The 27,392-nt window shown below is 35.6% G+C and overlaps 1 protein-coding gene across 1 annotated transcript; it reads right to left on the bottom strand.

Moving 5' to 3' along the window:
• ACTR10 (actin related protein 10 homolog) lies at positions 1–27,392 on the bottom strand. The gene is made up of 13 exons (XM_027554203.1): positions 27,214–27,392; positions 24,724–24,796; positions 22,787–22,869; positions 20,941–21,049; positions 18,730–18,837; positions 16,954–17,021; positions 16,354–16,433; positions 11,081–11,116; positions 8,428–8,507; positions 8,277–8,350; positions 3,067–3,148; positions 1,983–2,184; positions 1–1,246 (listed from the first exon to the last, which is right to left on the bottom strand). Exons 1-13 carry the CDS (start codon positions 27,288–27,290, stop codon positions 1,065–1,067), a joined length of 1,254 nt encoding a protein of 417 aa, XP_027410004.1. The 5' UTR covers positions 27,291–27,392; the 3' UTR covers positions 1–1,064.

The raw sequence follows: 27,392 nt of genomic DNA, 5'->3' as shown, positions 1-27,392 counted from the left end.
CAAAGTAAACCTAGATGTATTTTAAAAAGTAACACACACACAAAGATAAAAATGAATCCTTTCCTATTCTTAATGCCAGGAACCAACTCTTTCAAGTGTTACTTGGTGTTAGTATCTTCATATACAGAGCACATAGCAAAACTAGGCAGACTATAGAAAAAGGAGAAACAAAATGATCAAACTATGAGTAAAAACAGACTTGGGACATATAGTCTAAAAAATGTATAAATTCTTACTCAGTCTTCAGGACTATGAAAATACATATATATTTCCTATCTTCACAGGTACTTAGAATGAAACCAGCAACATTCTAGTAAGAGGTAGTTCATTAAAAACAAAGGAAGAAAAACAAAAATAAAAATTAAACAATGACTGAGTACATATTACAAAGAACACTGCTTTTAGAAAATAAAAAACACAAAAGATTAAAGACATTATGAAGACATGTTTAAACAGCAGCTGCATAAAAATGCATGAGTATCTTTGCATTAAAATATCTTTTCCTTAGAAATTCATAAACTATGAAGTTAAGAAAGTGAACATTTCCACATTTTGCTTACCAAATGCTTAACTTACTACCCAAAATTATCAGTCCAAAAGTAGCATTATTATAACCTGGACACAAACATCAAAACAAAAGGATCTTCAGACACAGACCCATGTAAATATCTGAAATAACTAGAAATGGTAACATTATTCTTTATATGAAATAATTGATGAAAATAATGAAATTAATCAAGTCTCTGATGCCCAAGACAGATTATGTGAATTATGGAGAGATGCTTTTCCTCTTTTTGAAAACTTAACTATGTAACAAATCTCCAAAATGAAACCGCTTTAGTATATTTTATTGATATAAATACAACTAATTTCATAAGCATCAGCTACCATTCTACCATTATATAAGAGAAACCAGTCAAAATGATTAAATATTAATGTGACAAATAATTACAGAAATGCTTTCACTTCTACTAAAGTCGTCTCTAACAGCATTCTATATACTTTGTACAATTTGCTTCTAATTGATGAGATACTTGAAGCAAAGCTGAATTTTAATCAAACTTTCATTTCTCAGTGGAAAATGCTCTCTTCATCAGAGGAGGCTGATTCTTCCCAACATCGAACATCATTTCTAAAGGTGGATTATTAAGAGAACACCAATCAGGTATACGGCCTGTCTGGTTATAATAATCCTTTGAGACTGAACGGCTCCCAAGTATGTCTTGAAGTGCTCCAAAAATAGCTCCTGTGTGGTAAAAAAAATAAAAAATTTATAGCTGATATGAAAACTTTTACTGGAAAATTTTATGTACACATATATCCACTTCATTATATGACAAGAGAGAATGGGTAAAATTCAGTAAAGCATATTCACAGTCTTCAGATTAATTCCAGTTAAGCTGTTCTATATCCTATATTTTGAAAAACCGGGTAAGCCATAACTCTTGTGTTGAAAATAACTTAAATGGCCTAAACTAGATTATAGTGAAAATTACTGTGTTACTATGTTTAAATACAGGTAGAGTACGGTGGAAATATTTTCAACTCTGTACACAAAATAAATAATAATCTTAGTTTTCTTAGCCAAAACTCTATACGTGGGATGACTTTAATGGAGAGAAGTTCATTTTAAAAAAATCAAAGTGCAAATGCTAAGAGAAAATAGACACATAATTCTGAAAATCAATAATGTAAGGAAAAGTAAATGGTCAAAGAAAATTGATTAATTGTTCTATTAACTAAGTAGGCAATTTCTAATAATGAATCATCTATAACCATTAGTAATGTCATTCAGGAACCATTTACTATATAATCATTATTTTAAAAAATGAAATTCTTGGGAATTCCCTGGTGGTCTAGTGGTTAGGACTCTTCACTTCCACTTCTGGGGGTCTGGGTTCAATTCCTGGTCAGGCAAGTAAGATTCTGCAAGCTGCAAGATAAGGCCAGAACAAACAAAATTAAAAAAAAAAAAATCTTACCTCCCAGCCATGCTACACAATTAGCCTTTGCAGGTGGAGTATGAATTCGGAATGTCTTGGTGGCAAGCGTTTTTTTATATTTTGGTTTTTCTACCAAATACCTTATTTCTGCAAGTAGTCTGTGAAGGAAACCTGGCAACATAGACGTGCCACCTATGACTACCAAATTCTCTGCTAGCTGCTTCCTGGTGTCTATTGGGCACTGTTAATAGAAAGAAGAGAAAAAAAAAAGAATTAACTTTAACTGTATAAATAATGCCTGACTGAATTTAGGAAAATATACAGATTATTAGGTGATCATTTTTATCACAAAAAAGGGTCACAGCAAGCATTCTTTAACAAGGGATTTTTTCATGTGACAAACATACCACCATGATAACATTACCATGTACTTAAATAAATCCTTAAAGATTTAAAAGCTAATAGTGTAGAATTTTAAATTCCAGAGGGCATATAGTAGTAATATGGGAGTATTCTCATTTTCAGGGTAGAATGTCTGAGTTGAGCAAAGAACATAATAAGAAATTACTTTTTGTGGAAACCTAATTTTTCGAAGGTACTATTGCCATGATATCCAGAGTTAGCTGTCAAGAGGTAAGATAAAATTCTTGGAAAAACTGTTTCCACAAGAGTTCTCTCTAAGCATCAGGAATGTTAAAGTCCTTCACTGATGTTATGATTTTCAAAAAAGTCCCCAGGTAGAGTGGGAGAAGTAGATAATATCTCCCAAAGTATTTTACAGGAGTTCTATGGCTCCACAGTCATTACATAAAAAGAGACATATATACCCTGTGGAATGAAAACCTTAATACTACACAAACGTGCATGTGAAGAAACTACTCAGTACATAATAAAAATCTGGTATTGTTATCATGGAAAAGAATGCATGATACATCTACAGCACAAACTACCCTGGGTTTGAAATGCTGTCGGTACCATATCTCAGTCTAAAGTAAAACTCAGTGAAACTTCACATAAAAGATAAAAAATGTAACCAATGGCTAAAATTAAAAATACAGATTTTAAAAAATTCTTTATAAAGGACTGTAGTCATAAAAAGAAACCATTTACAAAATAAAAATACCTGCATAAGGGAATCCAATATTAAAGTGGCAACTGATTTCTCTTCATTATCTTGCTCAAAAAGGATCTCCACAACAGAATCTCTAATGAGATTAAGAACAGTGTTTTGTTGGCATCACAGAACACAACACAGTACAATAGGTCTACAGATATATTTTTAAGTACCAGTACTATGTGAATGTAGAGTAGTGATTAGGACACAAGGTGTCTGCATTTGTAAATGAGAAGAATAACAGTACTTGCCTCACAGGTGTTGCAATAAAGATTCAATGACTTAACAGAACAGCGCCTGGCACATACAAGGTATGCCCTAAATACTAGCTATAACTATCACTATGTATAGATTTTGGGGGCTTCCCTAGGGGCTCAAACAGTAGAGTCTACCTGCAATGCAGGAGACCCCAGTTCAATCCCTGGGTTCGGAACAGCTCCTGGAGAAGGGAATGGCAACCTACACCAGTATTCTTGCCTGGAGAATCCCATGGACAGAGGAACCTGGAAGGCAACATAGTCCATGGGGTGGCAAAAAGTTGAACATGACTGAGCAACTGACACACACATGTATAGATTTACATATATTTTGTCCACCTTAAACCTAATAACAAAAAGGACTGAAAGTCTGTAAAAGTTAATGGAATTCAACAAATAGATCAATAGTGATACAACAGATTTAAAAACAAACCTTACCCCACCCGGCCAAAAGTATCTCTTTGTTGGTCAAAACAATACGTGGCAAAGATGGCTGCTGCTGCTGCTAAGTCGCTTCAGTCGTGTCCAACTCTGTGCGACCCCATGACAGCAGCCCATCAGGCTCCGCCGTCCCTGGGATTCTCCAGGCAAGAACACTGGAGTGGGTTGCCATTTCCTTCTCCAATGCATGAAAGTGAAAAGTCAAAGTGAAGTCGCTCAGTCGTGTCCGACCCTCAGCGACCCCATGGACTGGAGCCCACCAGGCTCCTCCGTCCATGGGATTTTCCAGGCAAGAGTACTGGAGTGGGGTGCCATTAGTTGCCTAATAAAATACTCATTTTCCTGTTCATTGTTCATTCTCAAATTAAAAGAACTCTGTTTTTGGTAGCACAAGGAAAATCTTTGTTGTGATGTAATATTTCTCTACCTTGATTGTGGTGGTGGTGAATGAGAAACCTACACGTGATAAAATCACAGAACAATATATACACATTGTACCAATGCAGATTTACTGGTTTTAATATTGTATTATGGTTATCTAAGATGTAACCATTGGGAGAAACTTTAAGGAGTTACATAGGACCTATCTATATTACCTTTGCCAACTTCCTGTGAATCTATAATTATTTGAAAATTAAAAAAAAGATAAAACTCCATTTTAAGCTGGATACAAACCCCTCCCCAGTTGAAATACTATATTTAACAGCCTCTCTTGCAGCAGAATGTAGCTAAGCACCAGACAATGAGATGGAGGCAAAAGTGGTAGTTGGGACTGGTAGAAAGTCTCCTTTACAAGGAGAGAAGGCACTTTTCTCTTTCCCTTCCTAGGACTGCATGCTTGGAAAACACATGTAGTAGCTAACTCCAGCAACCACCCTGGAACCCAAGAACAAGGGCTATGCCCCCAAAGATGATGAGTGGAAGGAAACTTGGGTCCCTGGTGGCAATTTTTATACCAACTTTGGACGATCTACTTCTGAACTTCTTTTAAGTGAAAGACAAATTCTATCATGTTGAAGCCAGTATTTTCAGGTTTGGATATCTGGTAATCAAACTGAACCCTAACCAATGCAATACAAAACTATATATATAAATATACATATACTGTTAAAATAAAATTTGAACCACACTATGCATACTAAAGTTTTCTTGAATCTTTTTCAAAACATAAAATTCTCTTCCTGATATTCAACATACTTGCCTACTGCCCATCTTATGAGTACAGGATACTGAGGCCTAAGCGTGCTGAACACTCAGTCACTCATGGTTAGCCACCTGCCTCTAGGCCTGCACACTGTTGCTTCTGCCAGCTGAGCTGAATACTTACGAACCATCAGTTTTCTTTTTCCAAATTTTTGTCAGTTAATGTGATATTGAAAAGACATAATTTTACAAGTAGTATTTAAGAAATGAGGGCTGCCAAGTGGCTCAGTAGTAAAGAATTCACATGCCAATGCAGAGACACAAGTTCTCTCCCTGGGTCAGGAAGATGCCCTGGAGAAGGAAATAACAACCCACTCCAGTATTCTTGCCTGGGAAATTTCACAGACAGAGGAGCCTAGTGGGCTACAGTCCATGGGGTCACAAAAAGTTGGACACAAATGGGTGACTGAGCATGCACACACTTAAGCAATGAAACAGTAGGGTAGAAAATAAACACTCATTTTCTTCATTTCTTATTCTGGGCTCCAGTAAACAGGAGAAATTTTAAAACAGTAAATTAGTGAAAATAATTTAAATAAGAGGTAAAATGATAAAAAGTTACTATCAAAGAGTATTACATTCTCACTTTTTTTCCCCCAATCTACTATATTTAACATCTGTATGTTTATGTAAATCCTTTTTGAATCTCAAACTCTATGCTAATTATCTCAAAATCTTAACAGGATCTTCCATATTTCTGTAATTCTTTTCTGTGCATCTTCTGATCTAATATTTTACAGATGAAACTTTTATAATACAAATTTCATATAGCTTGGGTATGAACAAAAATTACATTGTTACCAGCATGATTATGTAAGTTCTTGGCAACTTACACTGCATCATCAGATTGAAAAATAAATAATAAAAAGGTGAATTACTAACTGGTCCTAAAGATTTAGTACCTTTGGAAGAATGAATTCTTTCTAACTAGACAGTATTTTAAAACAGGAATCAGCAAACTATGGCCTGTAAGTCAAAACCAGTCACTGTCAGTCAGTCAATTCAGTCGCTCAGTCGTGTCCGACTCTTAGCAACCCCATGAATCGCAACACGCCAGGCCTCCCTGTCCATCACCAAATCCTGGAATTTAGCCAAACTCATGTCCATAGAGTCAGTGATGCCATCCAGCCATCTCATCCTCTGTCGTCCCCTTCTCCTCCTGCCCCCAGTCCCTCCCAGCATCAGGGTCTTTTCCCATGAGTCAGCTCTTCACATGAGGTGGCCTAAGTATTGGAGTTTCAGCTTTAGCATCATTCCTTCCAATGAACACCCAGGACTGATCTCCTTTAGGGTGGACTGGTTGGACCTCCTTGCAGTCCATGGGACTCTCAAGAGTCTTCTCCAACATCACAGTTCAAAAGCATCAATTCTTCGGCGCTCAGCTTTCTTCACAGTCCAACTCTCACATCCATACATGACCACTGGGAAAACCATAGCCTTGACTAGACGGACCTTTGTTAGCAAAGTAATATCTCTGCTTTTGAATATGCTGTCTAGGTTGGTCATAACTTTCCTTCCAAGGAGTAAGTGTCTTTTAATTTCATGGCTGCAATCACCATCTGCAGTGATTTTGGAGCCCCCAAAAATAAAGTCTGACACTGTTTCCACTGTTTCCCCATCTATTTCCCATGAAGTGATGGGACCAGATTCCATGATCTTAGTTTTTTTAATGTTGAGCTTTAAGCCAACTTTTTCACTCTCCTCTTTCACTTTCATCAAGAGGCTCTTTTAGTTCTTCTTCCCTTTCGGCCATTAGGGTGGTGTCATCTGCATATCTGAGGTTATTGATATTTCTCCCGGCAATCTTGATTCCAGCTTGTGCTTCCTCCAGCCCAGCGTTTCTCATGATGTACTCTGCATAGAAGTTAAATAAGCAGGGTGACAATATACAGCCTTGATGTACTCCTTTCCCGATTTGGAACCAGTCTGTTTTCCATGTCCAGTTCTACCTGTTGCTTCCTGACCTGCATACAGGTTTCTCAAGAGGCAGGTCAGGTGGTCTGGTATTCCCATCTCTTTCAGAATTTTCCACAGTTTATTGTGATCCACACAGTCAAAGGCTTTGGCATAGTCAATAAAGCAGAAATAGATGTTTTTCTGGAACGCTCTTGCTTTTTCCATGATCCAGCGGATGTTGGCAATTGGATCTCTGGTTCCTCTGCCTTTTCTAAAACCAGTCACTGTATGTTTTTGTTAAAGTTTTACTGGAATCCAAGTCATGCTTACTCATTTACATACTCCCTAGATCTCCTGGAGGAGGAAATGGCAACCCACTCCAGTATTCTTGCCTGGAAAGTCATTAGGAGGAGCCAAGTGGGCTACAGTCCGTAGGGTCGCACAGAATTGGACGTGACTGAAAACACACACACACACACACACACACACACACACACATACACAGCTGATTTTGCACTCCAACTGTAGAGCAAAGTAGTTGCAAAAGAGACCATATGGCCCACAAAGCCTAAGGTATTTAGCATTTGGTCCTTTATAGAAAAAGTCTGAGGACTTTCCTGGTGGCTCAGTGGTAAAGAACTTGCCTGCCAATGTAGGAGACACCAGTTCGATCCCTGGTGCAGGAAGATCCCATATGCTGCAGAGCAGCTAAGCAGATGCACCACAACTACTGAGAGTGTGCACTAGAGCTTGGGAGCCACAAACGCCAAGCCTGTGTATCACAACTACTGACGTCCACGCGCCCTCGAACTTGTACTCTGCAGCAAGAGAAGCTACCACAGTGAGTACACTGCAACTAGAGAGTAGCCCTCACACGCTGCAACTAGAGAAAAGCCCACACAGCAACGAAGACTCAGCACTGTCAGAAATAAATAAAATTTTTTTTTAAAGTTTGATGAATCCTGTTTTAAAGTATCATACTTTATCCTCCAACTCAAAGAATGGCTAATTCTGAATTACTCTGAAGAACAGAAAAAAAATTTTTTTTAACTTTTAAAAAGTTGAATAATAAAAATAATGATAAAGTGTGTTAGTCACTCAGTTGTGTCCAACTCTTTTGCGACCCCATTGATTGTAGCTGGCCAGGCTCCTCTGTCCATGGGATTTTCCAGACAAGAATAATGGAGTGAGTTGCCATTTCTTTCTCCAGGGGATCTTCCTGATCCAGGAATTGAACCTGGGTCTCCTGCATTGCAGGCAAATGCTTTACCATCTGAGCTACCAGGGAAGCCCCAGTGATGAATGATGAAGCTTAATGAAAAACACATACTTAGTAAATTAATAATACTAAAGGCTTCAAAAATATTAAGGCCAAAAATTTATTTTAGTTCATTATTTTGCTTGTAAAAATTAAGGTCTAACCTGATTGATCCAAGGACATGTAAAATCTTCTCTCCATCTAATGGGTAGTCAACATTTGGGGGTGGTGAGGGACGCTGAAATATAAATATCACAGGCATAAGTAAACAAAATACAACCTGCAAAAAGGATATACATTTCTTTTTCAGCTTACCTCAGTATTCCCATCAATATTAAATTTTGCTGCCTGGATATTTAGTCCACGCTTCAGATCACTAACAAAGCAAGTGCGCACTTAAAAGAAAAGGAGACATCATTACGGTTTGTGATTGAGTCAATGTTCCAGTTAAAACAATTCTATTCAAGTAAACATGTTAATCATCTGTTCTTTCCGATTTTATAAACTAACTCTGTCTTTAGTTAGCTTACAATTTATTCACATCTAAAAAGCTTTCATTCACTACAGAATCATAAGACATTTTCCTGCCACAAAGCCACATTAAAAAAAATCTTGGTTGGTCAGAACACAAAGCTAAATTTTGGCCTTAGCTACAGTAACACTCTTTAGTTTATGGTTTTTTCTCCCTCTTTGCACACTACATCACCTTTTTTTCACTTTGAACATTTATTCTTTTAAATATTATTTCTGCTGCAAAGTACCTTTTATAATAAGTGGCTTCAAATTATTTTCATAAATAGGTAAGAAATAAAAAATTTTTTCAAGAAGGGACAAAACTGACATTGAGAGCGAGAAATCTAATGATTTGGTTACTTACAAAACATGTTGACATAACATTATATTATACAAAATTCTTTACATTTACTAATTCAAAATATACTTGTTAAGAATCTAAAATATGCCAAGAACCTACTGTATAGCACAGGGGACTATATTCAATATCTTGTAATAACCTATAATGGAAAAGATTCTGAAAAAGAAGATGCATAACTGGGACTTCCCTGGCAATCTAGTGGTTAAAACTCTGCTCCCAATGCAGGAGGCACAGGTTTGATCCCTGGTCGGGAAACTAAGATCTCACATACCTCATGGTGTGGCAAAAAAAAAAAAAGAAAAGAGAAAGAATATATATAACTGAATCAGTTTGCTATTCCCTGAGATACTGTAAGTCAACTATACTTTGACTTACAGTAAGCTGGTGCTCAAGTTACAACTTTAAGTCCTCATTAACTATTTAAGAAATGTGAATACTCAGATGCTCAACATCTTACATACTTAGCATATGAAGGTGTTCTTTAAGGAAACTAAATTCATTGAATTAAAAACCCGAGAACAGATAAATTACACTTAAGGATTTTAAACTAATTGAAAAAACTTAGGTATTACATAAGTAACATAGGAAGTTTGTGAGAGTTAAGTGTACATATTGCATATTTGTTTTTAATATAAATGGGTTCCTACTACACATATTTTCCAGCAACATGCTTTTTCCCTTCATATATTATTGATACCCTTCCAAATCAATACATCTATCTCCTCCTTTTTAAAAGTTATATGGGTCCCACCTGGGGTACCCAATAAATAAAAAAAAGCCATATGGTAATCCTTATGATGAAGGCATCAAATTTCATTCCGCATTCCCTCTTGCAGAGGATGCATATCTTTCCATTTTTATAAATATGCCAGAGTGCCTTCCAAAAAGGTTAGTTTTCAATTCTTATTAATAGCAATATATTAATTTTCCCAATCTCACCAACACTAAATGTCTATCTTTCAAATTTTTGCCAATCTGATGTTTGCCTGGCTAATGTAAACTTCTTTTCACAAGTTGGAGGCTATATGGAAAGAAATATTCCAAGAAGTTATCAACTGTTACATTATGGAGAATAGGACTGGAAGAATGGAAGAGAAACTATTCATTTCACTTGAGATATTTCCTCTATTATTTGAGCTTCTGCAAAAATAATGAAGAAATGACTGAAGTTTTATAGTAACTGAAGAGGTTTTAGATAATTATGCCACATAAGTAAGCAATATAATGAAGAACAAGATCTATTTTGCAGCCCTGGCTCTCACCTTACCTATTGTGTGACAATGAACAAATCATTTAATATCTCAGGGACCCAGCTGTACCAGAATATCTCCAGGTCCCATTTAATTTTAAAATTCATTATTGTCTAATTCTCTATTAAACATTCTAGAGTATTAATTTTACATGACACTTAATAATGAAGAACGCTATAGTTTAACTGATTTCCTTTCAGTGAATCAAGATACCAGAAAACTCAATTTAAACATTATCATAAAAATATACTCTAGCAAAGGAGGAATATTAATAATGTATCTTATTAAAGTGAATCTAATATATTTACCCAACTGTAGAATTTCTGAAGTCAGTAAAATGATTTTTTTAACATTATAAAAATGCATTTAAAATACTAAAGAAAAAAAAAAAGCTAAACATAAAATCAGTAGTTTCCATAAGCAGTATAATTGTTAATTCATACTGTGAAAACTACTAATTCCCTAGTAACTCTGTATCTCTATCACTGAGAAGTTTCTTTACTAGTACATTAAAAGTAATACCAAAAGGGAATTCTCAGGAAGTCTAGTGCTTAGAACTGTGCACTCACTGCCGAGGGCCTGGGTTCCATCCCTGGTCAGGGAACTAAGATCCCACAAGCTGGTGGTGTGGCCAAATTAAAAAAAATAAATAATGCCAAAAGCTTCCACAAATCTGAAGAAAAACCAAAATTTTATATACATTATTCCATAGGATATATGTTAAGTAGTTTTAGGTTACTGCATTATAAATTTAATACATTTTGTATCTGTATAAATACTTAGAAACATGCCCTCCAAATGAATATATAATGATGAAAGGAAAAAAAATAGGAACTTAGTTTACCTTTAATGTCCTCCAAGATACCTTCTGGAATTGAACCTAAAACAGAAATTTTATTTACAACTATAGAACTTTAATAAGCAGAAACAGTCTATTAAATTGCACTCACATTTCCATTTTCCATTTCAGCAAACTATTAAAAAGTACTATAATTTTTTTTAAAAGACAAATAGAAAAATCAGGTTCCTCCCTAAAAAGGGAGGAAATGTCAGCATTCAAAGTCAAGCCAAAGCACAGAAGTTGAAGCCAGATGCACACAAAGTACTAAAGAATGTGACTAATACTCATAAATTTGATAAAAAAAAAAAAAAAGACCTGAAAAATATAGCAGAATAAATGGCATTGGATAGGAACTGACCAAGGAAATCTTTTTTACCATAAAAAGATTTGCTGGTTATCTTGTGTTAAAGTACTTATAAGAAATAGTAAAGCTTAAAAATGAGCTACGTACTTTTCTTTTACAAAAAGGGAAGTTTCAAGTTGGCTTATCTTTCCTATGATAATGAATGACTGTCAGTGAGTGACATACTAACATTATGCATATTTGTAAAAAGAATCATGCATAGACAATTTTTTTCTTCAAGGTAAACGTGATTTTTAAAAAAATGAGTGAGAAAGTACCTATTATATAGATTTCTTCAAATTTTTAGAAAGATTTTAAAAGATAATGTTTGGATATGTTATCATTGTTATGTAATTTTATTGCCAATAAATCGAGTTTTCCAAGTCAGACTCAAAAATTTAGAATCTTTGAAACTCAGAATTTTTAATCCATTGTTAAATATGTAAAAACAGTCTCATTAATTTGTAAGAACAAATTATTTATGTCAAGGAAGACAGAAATTTATAGCTATAAAAGGAACCATGATTTAGTAAGGGTAATCATGCACTTCTTCCATCTGGAGCTACATATCTTGTCTGTTACTGAAAGAATTAAAATTAAAAACCACATCTTTAAGATGTTAAGCCATAATCTTTAAAAATTAATAAACTATTTAATCACAAATTTTTTAAGAGGGAGCAAAAAAATTTACCATTAGTAAATATGAATTTGGAATTATTATTTTACCTTTATTATAATAAAGGTATTACATTGGTCCTTTATTGGTCCTTTCCAAATTCTTGTGTGTTTCATAATACAGTAATAATGATATACATAAACTTTATAAATTAGTATAAATATAAGTATGTATTGCAGGTATATATTCAAAATTTTTTTTACTGGTGAGGCCAGTGTGTGATCAAAAAGTTTGAAGACTCCTAAGGAGATCAGCCCTGGGATTTCTTTGGAAGGAATGATGCTGAAGCTGAAACTCCAGTACTTTGGTTGCCTCATGTGAAGAGTTGACTCATTGGAAAAGACTCTGATGCTGGGAGGGATTGGGGGCAGGAGGAGAAGGGGACGACGGAGGATGAGATGGCTGGATGGCATCATTGACTCGATGGACGTGAGTCTCAGTGAACTCCGGGAGTTGGTGATGGACAGGGAGGCCTGGCGTGCTGCGATTCATGGGGTCGCAAAGAGTCGGACACAACTGGGCAACTGATCTGATCTGAATGTTAAATGTTAAAATTTATCCCATGGAGAATATAAAGATTTCCAAATCAATTTAAACCTGGCTATATATAGATGAGAGAAATGTAACTAGATTATAAAGAATTTACAAATTTAAGAATAAGTGCTAAAAACTGTAACATTTCACATGTGCTAAACTCTCTCTAGGAAAATTCAAATGAACTCCAACATGTGCCAAAGACATTTGGTAATGTGAGAAAGTTTTCTCTAGGCAACATGGAAGGCAAGCTTGAAAATAAAAGGCTTATTTTAGTTAGGAGTAGATGCTGGCTTTGGGAAGGAGCTTCTCAATCTTAGCGGTTTAATCACAGCCATTTAAACACTGCAAATCAGGCATTCATTGGCTCTGGCTTTGAAAAGTCATATTTAAATTTCAGCTAATTTAGAATAATAAGTATAATATTTTACATATAATTTACTTTTCAACTATACTTTTTAAATTAATGTATTTAGTCTTTGTAAGTTTTAAGTTAGTATATTCATTCTTTTTTGAACAAGGTTCTAAATACTAAATAAAGAGGTCACTTAAGGATACCCAAGTATATGTAGGACTTAGATCTAATCTTTGTCAGAACCATGATAAGAGATATTTAAAATATATTTGCATTTCTGACCCTAAGTGGAAAGTAAAAGTGTTAGTCACACGGTTTTGTCTAACTCTCTGCGATCCCATGGCCTTTAGCCCGCCAGGCTCCTCTGTCCATGATTCTCCAGGTTAGAATACTAGAATGGATAGCCACTCCCTTCTCCAGGGGAGCTTCCTGACCCAGAATGAAACCTGAGTCTTCTACATTGCCGGCAGATTCTTTACTGTCTGAGCCATCAGGGGAGCCTCCCTTCTAAGTGAATCCTTCAGCAAACAGTGATATGATTTAATTCCTCAACTATGGGGAATATATGGCTTACGATGACAGAGTCAAGATTTGGGGGCATATTAGAAGGAAAGATTAGAATCAGACTTCAAGACAGTTGGTTAAGAAAAGGGTGTCCAACCTAGATGTCCATCAACAGATGAGTGGATAAAGAAGTTGTGGTACATATATACAACGAAATATTGCTCAGCCATAAAAAAGAATGAATTTGAGTCAGTTCTAGAGAGCTAGATGAACCTAGAGCCTGTTACACAGAGTGAAGTAAGTCAAAAGGAGAAAAATACCACATATCAATGTGTATACATATGGAATCTAGAAAAAGGGTACTGATGAACTTATTTGCATGGCAGCAACGGAGAGGCAGACATAAAGAACAGACTTGTAGATGCAGGAGTGGAAGGAGAAGGTGGGGCAAACTGAGAAGCAGCAATGATAAATACACATCACCAAATGTAAAACAGACAGCCAGTGGGAATGTGCTGTATGACACAGGGAGCTCAAACCTGGTGCTGTGACAACCTAGAGGGGAGGGGTGGGATGGGGGTAGGAGAAGGGTTCAACAGAGAGGGGAAATATGTATATTTATGGCTGATTCATGTTGATGTATGGCAGAAACCAAGACAGCACTGTAAAGCAAATATCCTTCAATTAAAGATTTTTAAAAAAAGAGAAAGTGTCTAAGAACACACAGTTCAGAATTTTAAGGAAATATTAAGGTCAATTTTAATGAAGACTTTTATTTAAAATATCTTGGGGGACTTCCCTGGTATCCAGTGGTTAAGACTCTGTGCTTTCACTGCAGGGGGATGGGTTCATGTCCTTGGTTGGGGAACTAAGATCCCACATGCCATGAACCAAAAAGAAAAAAATCTTGGGATGCTACATTAAACTACACTAAAAAGGTAACAAAGTTTATCTGGAATGGATGAATAATAAACTGATCTACAGAATAAAGAATGCTATTATCTTAACTATCTAAAGACAACAGGAAACAATACATGTAAGGATAAAAGTCCTAACAACCTGCCCTTCTCTTTCCAACATTTATTCAACGTCCAGGCGCTTGAAAAATAAACAAGACAGGGATTCTCAAAGTCTACTGACAGAAAAAGTTAAAATGTACTATAATTGATACTGCTGAGGGTATAACAGAGAGGGGAATAATTTATTCTGCTTAGGGAAATGAGGAAGGCTTCATAATTTAAATGACCTTTCTGTCAAGGAGATAGATAAAAAACTCAAATAGGTAAAGAAAAACATTCCAGGTAAAGAAACAGTATAAATGAAGGCATGGGGTTATGGAAGAACAACGGTGCCAGGAATATAGCCTGGAAGAGGTAAGAAATTTACTACAGCTGAAATAAGGTGCAAAGGGTTGAGTTTAGTAGTTAAAGCTAAAGCTAAGTTAAAGTTAAAGGGTAGAATAAAGTTGGATTGTAAAGAAACATGTGTATCAAACCAATAATTTGGATTTTAACCTGTGGGGACCAGCAAAAATTCTCAAGCAAAAGAATAATGTAATCAAATTAATTCTGTGAAAGTTATTCCTGGCAAGAGTATGAAATAGACTAAATGGGTCCAAAGAGTAGGCTCCAAGAAAGAAGCAATGAGGACCTAGTTTACAATGTCTTTGTTTTCAAATGTTCCGTGTTATGGAGGACAGAAAAAAAAAAAAACAAGACAAAAAACAGATTTCTGAGGAAGAATTCAAAGGATTGATACACTAGTTTTCTAAAATGTGAGCTCAGAAAGAAATAATCCAACAATGATTTGTTAGAATGAATTTAGGGGAAGAGATAATGTGTTTACTTTTAGAAGCCTTAAGTTTGAGATGCCTAGAGGCATATGTAGTTTCTATCTAAAATGAGCTGAAAACATGAAGTTTAGAAGAAGGGCCAGGCTCAGTGATACAGTTAAGAATCAACAGCATATAGATGTAGCTGAAGTTATGGGAACACATGAGATCACGTTTAAAAAGCCAGTAGGAGAAAAAAAGGAACAAAAAATAGATCCCTAGAAGAATATCAGCAGGGAAAGAAAGAGGAGAGCAAACTAGGAAGGAATAGTTGGAGAACTAAAAGAAAACCACAAAGGAAGAAAAGTCCTGAAAGCTAAGGAAAGTAGTATCAGGAGTATATGACGATCCAGATGCAAACTAGTACATACAAAATGGATAAATAACAAGGTCCTACTGTATGGTACTGCTGCTGCTGCTAAGTCGCTTCAGTCGTGTCCGACTCTGTGCCCCATAGACGGCAGCCCACCAGGCTCTCCCGTCCCTGGGATTCTCCAGGCAAGAACACTGGAGTGGCTTGCCATTTCCTTCTCCAATGCATGAAAGTGAAAAGTGAAAGTGAAGTCGCTCAGTCGTGACCGACTCTTAGCGACCCCATGGACTGCGGCCCACTAGGGTCCTCCGTCCATGGGATTTTCCAGGCAAAAGTACTGGAGTGGGTTAGGGTTAGGGTTAACTATATTCAATATCTTGTGATAAACCATATGAAAAAAGATATATATATATATATATATATGTATAACTGAGTCACTTTGCTACACAGCAGAAATTAATATAACATTGTAAATCAACTATACTTCAATAAAATTTTTTTTAAAAAAGAGAGTATATGATAATCCATGATGTTAAAAGTTCTGGAAAGAATGATTAAAATTTAACTACTAGATCTGGTGATTAACAACAGCTCAATAATGACCTTGTAATTGGAGCCAGGACATCAGAGTGATGTGAGAAAATGAGAGTAAGTATGCAGTGTGGGGGGGGAAAATGAGTTGAATGTAAACCACTCTTAAATAGATTAAAATGATTTTACCCATCACAGAGGGAAGGCTCTGTTCTTTAGCAGCACCTGTGTCAACAGTACATTGTTCCAACAGTTGAGTTTCCAACTCCCTGAAGAAGAAAAAAAAGTTACTGTAATTAAAATATTGCAATTGATATCCTTTTCCTATTTAATACTTTTACTTCATAACAGAACATGATGCTTTAAATAACAGTGGTTTTACCCTTAAAAGATGAACATACTCAAGGTTAATAAAGTGAAGTCGCTCAGTCGTGTCCAATTCTTTGCAACCCCATGGTCTGTAGCCTACCAGGCTCTTCCATCCATGGGATTTTCCAGGCACGAGTACTGGAGTGGGTTGCCATTTCCTTCTCCAGGGGATCTTCCTGACCCAGGGATCGAACCCAGGTCTCCCGCTTTGTAGGCAGATGCTTTTACCGTCTGAGCCGCCAGAGAAGTAAAGAATGGAATAAATAACAATGAATGTCCACATTACAAGTCTTCTATTAATCACTGTCAAAAAAGTAGCATCTTTTTTTTGTTGTTGTTACTTTTTGTTTGTTTTTTATTTCTTTAACATCTGCTTTTTTGGTATAGGTGAAGCAATGTGCTAAATGCCAGGAAACTTACTTGTGAAGAGCTTTTCCTCCTAAGGGGAGTGCTCCCCAACAATTTAGTACTGGGATTCCTTCATATATCTATAAGGTAGTCAAGGATATTACTATTTGAGGAGGTAAAAATGTGTTTCCCTCACCTCTGCACTACTATTCTATATCAGCTTGGCCGGCTAAATTCTTTAAGGAGTTACAGAAAAATCAGTCTTTTTTTCTTCTCCAAAGAAAATAGCTAAACATATACATACAAATACATGGTAAACACCACACACAGAGAACTCATCTGTTAGAGCCTGGGTGTCCAAAAAAGTAGCCACTGTCCAAATATGGCTGGTCTGAACTAAGATACACTATAAGAAGAAATTCCACAACAAATTTAGAAAACAGTAAAAAAAAAAAAAACTGTAAAATATTCCATTATAATTATGTTAATTATATATTTAAATGATAATATTTTAAATATTGGACTAAATACACTACTAATTTCATCTCCTTCATTTGTATTTGTAAACTTTGTAGCTCTTAGAAAAATTTTAAATTACATGTCTCACACTGTATTTCTATTAGAGCTGAGAGAACAGTGAACGATATTGTACTATGGATTTGCTACCTTATTTTACATGTTGTTTTTCCTGATGTTTTATAAAGTACATTATTTATGAAAAGCAAAAAGTCTATGGGTAGGAACACTGGCTTTGAAAACTAACATGGGTTTGTATCTTGCTGTACACTTCTATTAACTTGGGTCAGCCACCTATCTCAACTTTCAGCTTCTCATTTATATAATAATACTTTTTGTTATGAGACTTACACACGAAATACTTTCTATTTTAAAAAGCTATTGCCTAATTCAGTTCCTGAGCAGCTAATGATCCTTGATTTCCTTCCCATGATTATTTCTTCTAACAAACACACATATAGATCTCAAAATTCCAAGAGTTTCGCACTTACGCACTTCAAATTCCTTTTCAAATGTAGCAAATATCTACTCTAACGCTTGTAAGAAATATTTATACCTATACTTAAATTCATTTAATGACTGAGAATGGACCAGTTTATAGTCAGTAATTTCATTTTGTAACAGCTGAAATTACTAGGGAGTTCTTCTCTATGGCATATGATACAAAAACTACAGCACTTACTGCACAAGTTATGTGCCAGGTTCTGTACTAAATACACATATTATCTCACTCTAGTCACACAATACCCCTATGAGGTGCAATTATTTTAATTCCCAATTCACAGATGAGGAAACCTGGGCCAAGGGGAGAGTAAGCTACCTGCCCAACATCATACAACTAGAAAGCTTAGCTGAGACTTAAACTTATGTATTTGATTCCAAACCCCAAACTCACAAACCCTATGCCATACTGTCCCCATGATAGCCTCAGGAAATTGAGGGGAAAAAAAGGAATTTACTTTTCGACAGTGAGCCCTTCAGTTTTTTGAATGCAGATCTCATGTTGTAATTAAGTTTTAATTTTTCTTGATTTAACTTTCTCATTTGTTTCCAATTACTCTTCATATGACTTATCTTAAAACTTGACTATCCTATCCAACTTCTTTGATCCTAGGTCTGATCTCTGGAGTATATACTGGGATCAAGCCATAATGAAAATTTCTACAGAAAGTACATCTAAATCTCAAAATTCTGTGAATTTTTCCCACATATATCATATTTGTACATGATAATCCAAAATAGCTTGATACAACAAAAACAATTTGTAATAACCCTAACTATTTCAAACTAGAGTAAAAACTGCAAAATTAGCTGGTTTACTAAAAAAGATACAGGTAACACCAGGCTCTCCCTATATCCACAATCTAGGACCATGGCAGAGTTTATCCCAAGTGTAAGAAGAGCCATTAGATGACTTGGAGCAAGCAAGACAGACGGAACCTAGAAAACAACAAAACCAGAATGAAAGTCAGTAGTTGAAGGTGTTTCCTTTACATTTCAAATATATTTGAAAAAATTCATAATTATGATACTTACTCAACCAGTTTATAGCACCTAATAAAGAATTAACTGATTTACTTGAATTCACACATAATCAAAATATACTGTAATACACAAAAACATTCTTTAAGTTCTACAAGTTGTTTCATTTTGAAATGACAATTATAAAACTTTTCTATTAACTCAGTTCTTTCTCTTTTGGAAGAAAAACCTAAAATAATAAAGAGATGGTCCAGAAACACACATTCAAAGAAAATGCTAAATTTAAAAAATAAAGAGATGTTTTTACCATTTTTTTTTTTTGCTCAGCCTGTGCACACGGGTTGTGTGAACGGGTTGTGTGAAGCACTAATTGATTTAATTTTAGTAATTTTTTTTTCTTGATTTCTTTTTTTTTTAATTTATTTATTTATTTCAGTTGGAGGCTAATTATTTTACAATACTGTAGTGGTTTTTGCCACACACTGACATAAATCAGCCATGGGTGTACATGTGTTCCCCATCCTATTTCTCTGTTTCTATCTATACCAGATAAGAACACTAATATAAACACAACTCAAATGATGGTAAAGATATCTCTTTATTTTTTAAATTTAGCATTTTCTTTGAATGTATGTTTCTGGACCATCCCTTTATCGTTTTCAGTTTTTCTTCCAAAAGAGAAAGAACTGAGTTAATAGAAATGCTTTATAAGTGTCATTTCAAAATGAAACAACTTATAGAACTCAAAGAATATTTTTGTGTATTACAGTATCTTTATTTAGTGCTATAAAATGGTTGAAATAGAAACAGAGAAAAAGAATTCTTGACTGTCCTTACTCACAAAGTTTATAATATGAATTATATTTTTTAAATGTTATAATATAGTAGTTAAAAACAAAGTGAAGAACTACAAAAATCCTTAGTTCTAAGTGACACTTTTCAGTGAAAATCCTGCCAAATTCAATCAAAATATGGAAGTCCATCATAACCAAATAGCAAACAAAATAATGGATAAATTTCCCTTGCCTAAGTACAGCAGGTATTCTGGTAATATACTAGATAAGAACACTAACAAACAAAACTCAAATGCTAAGTCCCAGTAAAAATACAGAAAATCATCTATTTTATTTAGATAAGAGCTGAAGTAACTTCTTACTATGTTTTGCATTCTCTCTACTGCAAACCAAATTCCTGATTTAAGTATAGGAGGGTATGTATAGGGTATAGGGTATGTATAGGGTATGTACAGTTAAGTATAGGAGGGTATGTAACCTGTTTCTCTGTATCTGTCCTACTAAATTATAACTTAGAAAAATTAACTGCCCTTATCTCATAAATAAATTGTGATTTTTGATATATTTTGTATTCGGTAGAATGTATGAAAATTACATTTTTATGTGCTCAGTTTCTTATATATTGTACACATTTTATACACTCTTGCTAAAAAAACTTTAAATTTGCAAGGCAAAGATTTTTAAAATGTTAAACAATAAAGATTTTGGCCTACTATGAAATGTAATCATCTTATGTCATAATTTTGGTCTTTAAAATAATCTTACTTAACTCATATAAAATGATAGTTATGAATAATATCACTAATATCAAGATCTAAGAGTCATTCCTGGCATTGTCCACTTACTCTATGGGAGACATTATTTGAATACTTCATTTACTAGGAATTTAAAGCCTATGAAATGAAAATGAAAGAGCTGGAAAATTTAGAACAGTCAGCATACCTAAAAAATGAAAACTAGAGAGACCTGGAAGAAAAATATCATAAACTTCACCAAATAAGTTTTCATTTCAGGAGAAAAAAACAAACAAACCCAAAACTTAAAACCTGTAGTAAAATAAAAGAAAGAGCAATAAATAGGAACCTTCAATTATCCAATTATCTACGTATTAGATAAAATGCTAATTATGCATGAAATAACCATACAAAGAAAACAGATGGTCAGTTTATTTTGTCATCCAATTCCTCTTTTCAACGAAGGAAAAAAAATGAGGACCTTTTAGTTTAAGCTTTGAGTACCTACTAAAAACAACATAAAAAACAGGTACCTCAAAATACTTGAAAAGAACACGAGTGAGTGTCTCTCTGAAGTGGGAAGGACATAATACAGACTCGATAACCACAACTCTGCGGTCTCTGGGATTCACCAATAGATGCCTGAAAAATGATAGTTTTTAACAATTTTAAAAGTTTGTATTTTTTTAAATAATGCAATTTGTTAAGGTTAAAGAAACTGTACCAACTTCACTTAAGAAACTTTATAACAAAAAGATATCTTCATTTTATGATCCACGAAAGACAACGTTTATCACTATTTCATGTTATAAATTTCTTTATTCAATTTTTAAAGGTTATTTTCCATTTGCAATTATTACAAAATATTGGCTATATTCCCTATGTTGTACAGTATAGCCTTGAGCCTATCATACACCCAAAAGTTTGTGCCTCCAACTCCCCTACCCCTATGCTGCCCCACTAATAACCTTTAGTTTGTTCTCTGTGTCTGTCAGTCTGCTTCTTTTTTGTTATATTCACTGCTGCTGCTGCTGCTGCTAAGTCGCTTGAGTCATGTCCGACTCTGTGCGACCCCATAGATGGCAGCCCACCAGGCTCCCCCGTTCCTGGGATTCTCCAGGCAAGAACACTGGAGTGGGTTCCCATTTCCTTCTCCAGTTATATTCACTGGTTTGTTGTATTTTTTAGATTCCACAAAGAAGTGATAACATACAACATTTGTCTTTCTATCTGACTTACTTCACTTTGCATTTGTTAGTCACTCAGTCATGTCCAACTCTATGTGACCCCAAGCACCGGAGCCCCCCAGGCTCCTCCGTCCATGGAATTCTCCAAGCAAGAATACTGCAGTGGGCAGCCATTCCTTTCTCCAGGGGATCTTCTTGACTCAAGGATCAAACCCAGGTTTCCTGCATTGCAGGCAGATTCTTTACTGTCTGAGCCACCAGGGAAGCCCTCACTTGGCATTATGCAGTTCAAATCCATCCATGTTGCTACAAATAGCAAAATTTCATTCTTTTTTATGGCTGAGAAGTATTCCTTGTATATATATATCAATATATATGCCACAGAAAGACAACATTTTTGATCTCTTATTATATGCCACATACTGTGTCAGGAAATTTACATATATTAATTCATTTATCTCAGAAAACAAAAACTAAACCCTATTATGAATATTAACTTGAGTAATTAAAAGGATGTGTTCTTTTTTTAAGCTACAAAAGTAGTATACACTCACAAGACTCCAAATATTATAGAAGTTTATAACTTGGAAAGTACAAAAATACCTTATACCTCTTCTAACCAGAAACTATTACTAACAGCAGTTTGTATATTTTCATTATTGTGTGTTGTTGTCATTTAGTTGCTAAGTCGTGTCCAACCCTCGCAACTCCATGGTCTGTAGCCCTCCAGGATCTTCTATCCACGGGATTTCCGAGGCAAGAATACTGGAGTGGGTTGCCATTTCCTTCTCCATCATTACTGTGTATTTATATTTATATATTTTAACAGAAATATTCATCCCATAGATGCTGTTCTATAAGATTTTAATTAACAGAATATCTAAGACATTTCTGTATCAGTACATATGGATATAAAACTTTTTTGACAATACAGTGTTTCACGATATGGATGTATTAATACAGTAATTAAATTATCCAATCCCCTTTACTAATGGACATAGTATTTCCTTATGCTTGCCAGTTTTCTAGTCTTCAAACATGCTTTTGAAAAGATTGAATATGAAAAAGTTAAAATGGCAGTTGGAAATTAACCTTTTCTTTCACATTAGAAATAATATGACCAAATATCACTATTATGGGCACTAGGAAAAGCTGGGGGAAGGGGGGCAAGGAAAACACAATTGCATTTTACCTGAAATATAGTATATGGATGAATTCCTTTAGGTAGGAATATAGTTCTTCTGTATTGATGTTATATTGTACAACTCTGATAGGCTATAAAAAATTAAAATGATTTATTAATTTACAGTAATAAAATCTCAAATTAAACATGTTTATTTACTTTACAAATGGATTTTCTGATAACAAATCAAAAGCAATTTGTATTTAGAATAGATGTAAATATTAAAAATAGATTAATCACTTAAATTAGAAATCTTTAAGAACCGGCATGTCCAAGATGACAAAACATTTTGGTTTACAGAATAAGACTGTACACACAGTGAGTAAAGACCAGTGCTCATTACATTTTTCATCTGACATTATTTTGGCATCATCAGCAAAAAGCACCATCAACTAAAAAGCATCAAAGGCTTCATCAAATACTCCAGACTTGGTTCAGTTTCTGTTAAATTAGTCCCAAAACACTGACATTTGTCCTCTTTTTTTTTTTTTTTACATTTGTCCTCTTGTAGTAGCACTTCACTTGACAGTCTCTTTTAGTTGATATAGGGACAGTCCCAAAGTAAATCAGCTCATAAATATGTGTGGTAAAATAAAAACATGCACCATTACCACTAAAGCAAACACTACCAAACCAGGCTACTGCTGCTGCTGCTGCTAAGTCACCACTAATACATCACCAGGGCTCCATTCACTGCATCCTGCTACAACTTGCACTTTTATGAAAACAAATATGCTCATATTTGTTAAATAAGGGAATAATGTCTATATAATAAGGAAGGTTGTACAGTTCATATTAGGCAAGAGGAGCTGAAATGATAATAGGAGAGTTATAACCTTCATCAAGGTAAAGGAAGTCATCAACTCAGTGGTCACAGAAATGGGCATTCTTGCAGATTTATTTTTAAAAAGTTTAAATGATCCAGTGTACCAGGGGCTACCATACCAGAGTGAAGCCTTTCAAGACCTTTTACTGGGCTGCATTTCTTTCTGGTCCCACCTGAACAATAGCTCAAGCGGCTCAGAGCTCACTTCTGTACCTTCAGTGTCTCAGTACCCAGCAACCAACAGTTTCAACTATTCATTTTACTTTAAATATCCCCAAGAGAGCCTTCAGCTCAGTTGTATCTTAAAGTTATTCCAATTTTTTCCTGAGGTATTAATTTTTGTTTTTGCTAGGGCTCAGATTACAAAGTTACATGGGTTTTAAGTTATCTGCTCCAACCCAATTTTTCCCAAAACCTGTCTTTGTTTGCAATCAAGGAGAGGTTTTTCAGGAATGCAAATAGTGAGTTACGGTAGAAAATATCTGTATTCGATTTTAACAAGCAAATTTTATGGCATGCAAAATTATTCTTTCTATTGTTCCACAATTCCTAATCTGCAAAATTAACTCCGGCAAGAAAGTTTCTTTTAAAAAATGTGTTTTTCACAGGTCCTTTGAATTACAGATAAAGAAATGAGAATCTGGCTCATATTTTTGAACAGGGTAAGAATAAAATGATTCTATAATTACATTACAAGGCTCATGCAATTATTTTACTAAGTTTAAAAACTTTCTCTGAATGTTATAGAATTACATTTATATCCAAGTTGTATAGAAAAAGCAAATCTGTAGAGACAGAAACAACATCCATGGTGGGGTAGAAGTGATGATCAACTATAAACAGGCATTAGAAATCTTATTAGAATGATAAAAATGTTCTAAAACTGAACTGTGGTAATGGCTGCATAACTTGATATATTTACCAAAAATCACTGAACTGCATGCTTAAAGTAGGTAAATTTTGCGATATGCAAAATTAAACCTAAATAATCAAAAAAGTTTTCTTGGGTTATACTCTAAGCTATGCATTTAGCACTGTTCTAATCAATCTTACTTAAAGTCATATTTAAAAATATTATACAGAACAGCATTTATTTTGCTAATTTGTTTAAAAAAAATACCTTAGGCATGCCAGCTTTTTTTATCACACTGGGAATTATACATCTTGGACCAGTTTCTCCAGCAAATCCACATCTGCAAATAAAATAGAAAATTGATATACATTCAACTGTTATAACATTCTTTCTATATATTTGTCACAGAAACAAGGTTTTGTGTATTTTTTTCAAAGCAGTGGTCACAAAAACATCTAGAAACATCTCTGATGTATTCAAAGGGGAAAAAAAACTAAGGAAAAGTTAATATCACCTATTGTCGTGTCCTACTCTTTGCAACCCCATGGATGTCCATGGAATTCTCTTGGCCAGAATACTGGAGTGGGTAGCTTTTCCCTTCTCCAGGGGACTTTCCCAACTCAGGGGTCAAACGCAGGTCTCCTGTATTGCAGATGGATTCTTTACCAGTTGAGCCACACGGGAAGACCTAGAATACTGGAGCAGGTAGCCTATCCCTTCTCCAGCGGACCTTCCCCAGAGAGGAATCGAACCGGGGGCCTCCTGCATTGCAGGCAGATTCTTTACCAACTGAGCTATCAGGGAAGCCCATTCATAAGTAAACTAAAGGTAAAAAAAATAAAATCACTTTGAATTAGTACTAGTGAAATAAACCAGTGTATTATTTTACGGTAGCATTAACTATTCAGCTTTTAATTTTATTTGAATTTTAGGTAACACATCTCTACAGCCATGAGTCTGTACTCCAGTTTCTGATTTCATTCCTATAGTTCATGTTACTCATAATTCCATCATTCTAATATTATTTAGTTTCCATACTGAAGTTTCCTTTGGTCTATTTTTAAAACTATGCATATCTGACATAATTATAATCACACTGTTCATATAACATGAATTCATAAAATAAGCTTCTGCCCAAACTATTAGTTTTCACTGCCATCATTTTTTAAATTGCATAAAATATTTCATCCTTTTTTAAAAAAAAATATTTTCCTTTCTTGATTATTTAAGTATTTCCATTTCCGTTTTCCCATAAAACAAAACTTTGCTAAAAATGCTGTTAAAAACGATTACCATGTAAGTTCAGTCTCAATATTATCTCTTTTTGTCCTGTCTGGTTTTCAGTACTCATCTCCTCCTATTCCCAAATAGCTTTCTCCATCTTCTTTTAGCTACACCCCCAGGTTTACCTGTTTCAGTGCTCCTCAAACTCCAGGATGTAACCCACTGGCTGGATGCATAAACCCATCTCATCACTTTCCTGTTGTCTTTGTCAATAACCATCCTCCTATATACTAGCATTCCACTTCTCATTTCCTCAATATACCTAAAGTAATTATCTTTGGGTGTCAGCCTCAAGGTACTTACTATGCTATTAAAACAAACCTTTAAAATAAATTTAACAATGCATATGTGGGAAGATCTTGCATAGAACAGTAAGAGAATATCATGAACCAAGAACTATGTTTATCCAATTATGGAGCACCTGATGTCCAATTCTTTTCGGGTTTTTTTGGCCATGCTTGGTAGCTTATGGGATCTTAGTTTCCCAACCAGAGATTCAACCCAGGCCCTTGGCAGTGAAAGCACCAAGAACTAACCACTGGACCGCCAGGGACTTTCCTCCAATTTCTTAAACAGGCTCTTCTGACCACTTGTTCAACAAATAGTTATTAAACACACACTGTATGTCAGGCACTATTCAGGGATATACAACATTTTTTCAAACAGTTTCCATTATATATATGCAATTCTGGCTGTCACTTTCCTTTTTTCTTGAGCCCAGTGCAAGGGTTCTAAATCTGGAGTCCACAGACCACTGCGATGGTCCACCAAGCCCTGAAATTGTGTGCAAGTATTTTAAGGTTTGTGTATTTTTGGCTTTCTTTCGGTCATCAATAGGATTTATGTCATCCAAAAGGATGAGAATCACTAATCTAGTGTTTACAAGTTGCCTTTTAAAATATGGTAAATTTCGTAATCTAAAAGCTGTGGGGGCGGGGGGGGGGGGGAGGTGGGCAACAGAGGATCTCTAATGTCCACAGGGTTTCGGATCGTTACGTATTCAGTCTTCCTAATTCGACGTCCCACTCTTGGGAAGCAAGATACATTTGAATTTCCAGCACCAACAGCATCTCCGTTCAATAAATGTTTAATAATGAAGGCCGTCATCAAGCATTACAGTTCGGCTACCACCTTTCTAAGGAGATAAAATTAGGATAAGCGCGGCCTAAGTCATCGCTGTCATCCCCTGCATAGGTGACCCCAAAGGGTCCGCTCAGTTTGGGGGTGACGACAGGGGCGGCAGTGAAGGCCATTCTCTCGAAGCCTCTTGGGCCTCTCTAGGAATCAGAACCAGACCGCCGAACGGATCCCCGGGATTTGCATCGCCCACGGTGCAGGTAACAGGGGCCGGCATTTGCGGAGCTCCCGGGGGCGAAGTGGAGGCCTAAACAGCCGCCCCAGAGACTGCGATGAGGACCCGGGCTGGGCCTGGGGCTCGGCTACCCGCCCTCCCTTCCGGACGCAGTCACTCACTTGGTAAAAGCCTCTCCCAGATCTATCACGACCGCCGTTTTCTCCCCGCCGCTTCCCAGGCCCTCGTACAGCGGCATGGTAGCAAACAGGCCGATAAATACCTGCAGACCTACCGACCCCTGCTGCCGACAGATCTCGGCGCTCGGGGGGCGGGGCCGGGGGGACGGCGAGCGGGCGGT

This window comes from Bos indicus x Bos taurus, chromosome 10, assembly GCF_003369695.1.
Source record: "Bos indicus x Bos taurus breed Angus x Brahman F1 hybrid chromosome 10, Bos_hybrid_MaternalHap_v2.0, whole genome shotgun sequence".
In the NCBI taxonomy this organism is placed as follows: domain Eukaryota; kingdom Metazoa; phylum Chordata; class Mammalia; order Artiodactyla; family Bovidae; genus Bos; species Bos indicus x Bos taurus.
This window is presented reverse-complemented; position numbering and strand designations above follow the sequence as displayed.